General features: G+C 34.2%; 1 protein-coding gene across 1 annotated transcript; it reads left to right on the forward strand.

The window, feature by feature from the left end:
* Positions 1-412: 412 nt before the first annotated feature.
* Positions 413-940, forward strand: LOC311068348 (uncharacterized protein; the record flags this gene model as incomplete). Its single annotated transcript, XM_084090731.1, has 3 exons — positions 413-473; positions 672-776; positions 876-940. The coding sequence occupies 3 exons, from the start codon at positions 413-415 to the stop codon at positions 938-940; spliced, it is 231 nt and encodes a 76-aa protein (XP_083946857.1).
* Between the last annotated feature and the right edge of the window lie 5,900 nt (positions 941-6,840).

A 6,840-nucleotide genomic window follows, 5' to 3' on the forward strand; every position in this document is an offset into this window, starting at 1 on the left:
TCTCATTTAACCCAATTCTTTTAAACCTAAATAAGAAAAATGTGGCCCTATTCAAAATACAAAACTTACAAGGAGTGGGAACTTATAATAGTGTGATAAAAGATTGTGTTTAAGTACAGAGGAGCTGGGCAACTAAACACTTCAACCACTTTTGACCAATGGAGCTCAACATTTCCTGCATTGAGCCACAGATTTCAATTTCCACAATGCATTTCACCTGAAAACTTGTACGTGTTCATAAATTTAAAGACATTTTGAACATTCACAGCATTGGGAAATGCTACAGCAGGAAGTACTCTGCAGACCACATCATGGTTTTCCTCTGTGCGTGTCACTTATTCTAGACACAACCAGCCACTGACACAGCAGCTGCACATCAAAATCTGATCATCGACTGACCAAAGACCCGAACATGAGGCCTCGCTGTAGCTTCATCTGTCTTGTGCTCTTCACTTTCTGCCCACTGACTCGCGGTGAATATGCATCTTTTTCTATATTTCTTTATTTTTCTTTAGGAATGTCTAGATGATCAACTGCTAACAATTTAATATATATATTTATGAGGCATTTTCTTGATCATTAAATGGATCTCATTCATACACTGTTTTATATTGAACGTTTTGAACACAATGTTAATTACATTGTATTTTTCATTTATATAATTTCTGCAGCCTTCGGATTTTCCAATAAGTGCTGCTTTTCTTTTTCCAAGGTAAGAATCCCAGTACAGCAGATTGAGAGTTATCATGTCACACATCCTGAGTGTCACCAGAGTGGTATCATGTGAGTAACTTTCTAAATGTCCTAATTAAAATCAATCGCAATTGTGGATCATTTATGTGAAACTGTGAACAATCTTCTCTTTAAAAATTCAGTATCATCACAAAAACTCAAAGGGAGATCTGTGTTGACCCAACAGAGAGATGGGTTCAGAAACTGAAAAGGTATTCTGGACCAGTTGAAATATGGGCCAGACCTGAGATGGCAGTCGGCAGTTCTAAAGTGGACAGAGTAGCAAAGTAAATTGCATGTTTTTTCAAACAAAACAAAAAAAATACTGACTGAGCAGAATTTGTGATTATATAAAACATTGTTAGTTGCAAATATTGAAAGAAGGCCTTTGAAATTACCCAAAGCCTTAGCAGGCATTGTAAAAATGACATCTCTTTTCTATTTTGAAAGGAAAACAGAGTCAATCAGGACGTCAGAAACTGCCCCACTCCAGCGACCAGAGGAAACAACTCTAGACCACCTCATAGAGTCAAATGACTGGTTAGATTTTGACACAACACAAGCAAATCCAAATACTGAGTAAGTAAAACCTAAATAAATGAACCAAATTCCATTTTCCTGTCTCTTACAAACTATTAGTACCTTGTGAATGTTTTCAGTCGATTCAGTAAATGGGCTCATGCCGTATTGACAGCATATTAAACCAAAATCCTTTTAGTTGAAAATGTTGTCTGGGCACCTCAAAATAATCCAAAGCCTTAGTGATGGTGGTTACAATGACATCTCTCTTTCCTTCCTATAAAGAATGGCATCAGAGTCAGTTGGCACAAGAGGAAGAACAAGAATCCAGAGAGCAGATGAGTCCGCTGTTGTCCACCTCAAAGAGTAATAACAGCTTTGACATTTGTGGCATTTGAAAAGTATAAAGAAAGATGGGAGTACTTAGAGAACAAGTGGTTCCATATTGAATACAAAAATAAATCCATATCTTTATTATATACTATTAATGGGTTTTCACTCCTCTGTTCCTTATAGGTCTGCTTACTTCTGCATGCAGCCGGAAGGAGAATAACTAGTGAACTTCATACAGTATCTACAGTATTATGAGACATAAAAGACCAAGTACTTTAACCTGTTTCAGCAGGTAAAAGTTCCATTAATAAATATATAATAAAATATATTATGTAAATATATAATTATATAGTTTTTGCATGTCACCTGAATGCTATATGACATTACCTAATGTTACCAAAAGTATCGTAATTTGCTTGGACTGCAGGGAATTTCTGAAACTGAAGCATGCAAACACTAGGACACTGAAGTATTGCAAATAAGTATTGAAAAGTTGCAGTAAGAAATTTCTGAGAAACACTGTTGATATTTGAATTCAAACCAAACAAACACACCCTTCCCTTCATTGCTCTGTTGAACACACAATGCAAGAGTGGATGTCTCTTTATCATAGGTGAAGCGAAGCAAAATAATGCTTCACAAAAAATAATTCAAAGATTATGAATGAATGACAAAGAAGAACAAAAAATAAACACACTACAGAACAATATATGCAAGCAAGAGTTTGTCACCACCAGCAGCACACCAGCTCCAGACAAACAATGGCACTCAAAACTGTCCTGTTACAATAGCTACCATAACAGCATATCTTGATTCTGGTTCTAAAGCTCTTGCCTGATTATAACCATTCTTTTTCCAGTGATATTGCTCTGACCTTTTCTCTTTTGCAATGTCTCTCAGCCATCTCTCTTTCTACAGTCTTTCTTCAAATCTCTCTCTTGCTCACTCTCTCTCCTCCCCATCATGAGAGGACACGCCCCCTACTGCTGATTGGCTACAAGTGTGTTGGGGTGCTCGTTCCAATCCACTTTCAACAGCGTTTCTCAGAAATCCCTTACTGCACCTTTAAATCATAGACTACTATATTACATTGAAGTTTATAGACCATATATGATTACTTATTAAACACAATGTACAGTGCAGCATAACTTAAAATTCAATGTTAATGTACAGTAAAATGCACAATGAAATACACCATATACAGTACAATGCCACTAGCTTTTTAAAAAATACAAACAGGATGAGTATAGGGAAGAACATGTTGTTAAAATAAATAAGTATAATACACAAATGAAGAGGACAACATGTCAAAGTGCATGCATGTCTAATTCAGGCATGTTGGTTAGTTTACAATAACATCAATGAGAGGAAGAAACTGTTATTTTTTCCTTCCTCGATTTGTCTTGCATATATATTTCTGCAATGCTTTCTTTTTTTTCTTTTTTTTTTGAGAAAGGATTTTCAGCCTTTGCAGGCCATCTCAGTGTGATATTCTATGTATGTGTATCATTTAATAAAAGCTACAAACTATATCCAGCACTGTGCATCAAACAAAGCAAATATATTCCACTAAACGGCTCTTTTGATTCACTAATGATAGCTAATTCAGTAGCACACTGAGGCTGTCAGCAACATTTGTGAGGTTGATTGTTACTACTGTGTGAATCTGTGGGTGTCTGACATGTTAACCCTCCCCTTTTATTTCATCTTTTCTTCAGGCATGCTCAAGAAATAGTTAGATTTCTTTTCTCTTATTCTCCTACTTGACTTGTATTCAATCAGATTTTATTCTTCACTCTCTATAGTCACATGGACTAGAATAATTGTTCATTTAATTTTAGCAATTAAACCACATCATATTTGTTGTTTTTTGCCTTTGTTTTCTCTTAATGCTAGCTTGTTCTCTCATATCACACTTAGTTTGTCTCTTTTAATTTCTTCAGTGATTTTTCTTTGTTATATTTGATTTCTGTTCCTTTTTTTCTTTTTTGGTTTTCATCAAGACAGCTTGAACTTCATATTTCATAGTGTTCGGTGGGTTAGCATGGTCCTGTTTGCCCCTGCTGTTAGATGCTGTAACTGCACCATCTGGAAACAAAAAACACCTTTCTCTTTTGACAGCCTGTCAATTCAAAATTAGAGAAAAAAAAATGTTTTGCAAACAAACAAGCAAATTGTGAGTAATATATGGTCTTTTAAATATGGTCTTTGATATATATACTGTAAGTCTTTGTAATCTGCTCCTTTTGATTCTTCATTGTGTAGCTGAAGCTCTTGGATTTCTCTATTCCCTCCAGTCCAGACAGATCGTTCTTCTCTCATCATGCCATGCTCTGCTCATTCAGCCTGTCTTCAGGTCCCACAATCTCATTGGAGCCGGTCAGTACCTCTCTGACCACTAGTGGCCTCCATTACATGACCATTCTAATGCAATTCATTGATGTGAAAGGCAAAACAACTCTATTGTCTTGATACCCCTTAATACTACTACTACTAATAATAATAATTAGTATTATTATTATATAAGGAAAATTGTCAATCATTATTACAGTATATTATATTTAGTGCTGTCAATCGCTAAAAAACAACAACTAATCACATTTTTTTCCATAATTAATCGAGATTAAAAGCATCATGGATTTTTATTATTTTTATATTGCAATAATTAAACTATCCAAATTCATGTAGAAACTTAACTTAAAAACAGTATATTTTAAATATTTGTTGTAATGGCATCTTTTTATGAATGAAGGCCATCACGGATATACTGCTATGTCTCTATGAAATAGATTTTTTTTTTTATTATTAATGACAGGCATTCAACATTACAGTATAATTGAAAGCTATCAATTTCAACATTTATTAGGCTTTAAAAAAGGTTTACAATAAGAAGTTTATAATAAATGTCATAGTGCCCATCTTTCACACTGTAAAAAATTAAACCGTGATTTTTACGGTAAAAAAACGGCAGCTGTGGTTGCCAGTACTTTACCGTCAAAAATACGGTAGCAACATTATTGGTTTTACAGACTTTTAAGTTAAATTTACAGTAATAAACCATAATTCATTATCTGATATAATGTGAATTTACCGTCCTATTGAAGTATTAATATCTGTTTTGTACCATTGTAATACACTGATAACCAACAATCACAGCAGTGATGAGAGTCACATGATCAATCAAAGCTCATCAGAAGCAGCTCTTCCACAAGAAATGTGAAACTAATAGAAGCTGCACAGTGTCATTCACACAAACATTAAACACCATCACGGTAATTTTAAAAATGCAATAAACATTAATTTAACAACATTAAATGTAACATAAAACCCTAATGTACATAACTGATTAGAACAAACTAAGAAAACTATGAAGAAACATAGTTATTTTAACAAAAATAGATCAAATGTGAAGTGTCACGCAGGGAATTGTGGGAATGTCAATTTACGTTTTTTCACTGTAAATTATACAATGAGTTGTTCTTTTTCACTTTCAAAAACTGTAAATTTAACGGTATTTTACAGTAAAATTATATTAAATGTACCATTAGATCTATCACAGTTATTTACCGTATATAGTACGGAAACTTTCTGTTAACCAATTAACAGTTTTTCTTTTACCGTTAAAATCACAATAATTTTTTACAGTGCAGGTATGAAATATACAGAAATTTTATAAATGTATAAAACACTTTACAGTCTTAACTGCATAAATTATAAATTAAATATAGATTATTCCTTATTAAAGCAACAATTTTCTCTGTTACCTTTGTTCTTTGATTAACGTGAATGAAAAACATCACAGCAACTGGTTTATTAGGCTGCTGTCACTTTAAGATCATGATGCAGATCTGACATGCTGTCACACGCATCTCATTTTCTCACAACTCTTTACATTAATTTAAGACTTTAACTCATTTAATACTGCTCTTATGAGAATACTCGACAAAACTGGCATTTTGTCAATTGTGTTATTGTTTGTTCAAGCTCAACTCAATTCTGACCTGTTCTCTTTAGTCTTGTTGAGCTTGGCTTAAAAGCATTTGCATTAATAAGAGTGTGATCACATAATGTAACTATAGCCAAAGGATGGCAGAATAAATCAGATGCTGCATTAATTGCATGAAACATTTGTAATGCCTTAAACTGGAAAAAAAAAATTGCAATGCGCACTAATTATATTATATTATATTATTTGTTGAGGTTGCTTTAGCAGTTGGTTAATGCAATTTTGGCCTAAGCTTCAATATTCTTTTCTTACAGAGCAACTGAAAGGAGACTTGTGCTTTTTTTATTTGTCTGTCACAGAGCTGCAAATTGAATATTTCATTCCAAAAACAATCAGCAGCCAAGAGCTGAGTCGAGCAGAAGACCAACTGAACGAGACCGCTTTGATGTAGCAGATAAGACATGAGACCAGACAGGTGGTCACAAACACTGATGCCAGCCTGTGTCTTTTTTCTGTTGCAGACAAATGGATTTGAAATGTGTTGTATTCAGACTTGACAGCCAAAATGCAAAAAATGACACTAAATAAATTCCTGGATTAATTGTCCATCTTTTTCTTCATCCAGGATATCTCATAATTCAGGAAAAAAATTGAAAAACAAGCATTAAGGGGATTATGAAACAGACATTTTTGACAAAATGACAGACTATCATATTCTAAATACATAAACAGTTGTTTGTTCCTTGGTGGACAAAAGCTATAGCTCCAATATATTTTGTACATGCATCTCCACTTCCCTCTTCCCTTTTCCCAGAAGGGCCAGAGAAATATTAAAAATGAGATATGAAGTAATCATTAATATTTAGCCCAAAGCCACTCCTGTCCCTCCAGATGGAAGACTATAACACGTCCCATTATTACGGTGCATTTGATATTTCTTTGGTGTCCTGATTTCTAAAACCATGTGGAATACAAAATGCACTTCAACAAACATTAATGACTTTTTACCATTTCATGTTACACTTTTACAGCTGACGTCACAAAAGAAAGATTTTATATTAACCCCATTTGCCTAGAATACCCTGTTGCTAGGTGACCTGACAGTAAAATGACTGACTTTGGGATGGGGGGAGGGGGGGGGGGGGGGGGGTCACTCTTATGAATATTTATAGCGAAATGTCCAACGACTAGTTCCTGTTTAAGCTTGAAAATGGATCTAAATTTCACTAGTGGAATTGCTTTAGCCTCCAAAGACTGACACGATATCATTACACAAAAAGTGCAAGTGTACTTAAAATGTTAAAACAGCC

The sequence above is a fragment of the Abramis brama genome (assembly GCF_963993115.1).
Source record: "Abramis brama genome assembly, chromosome: 18".
Classification (NCBI taxonomy): domain Eukaryota; kingdom Metazoa; phylum Chordata; class Actinopteri; order Cypriniformes; family Leuciscidae; genus Abramis; species Abramis brama.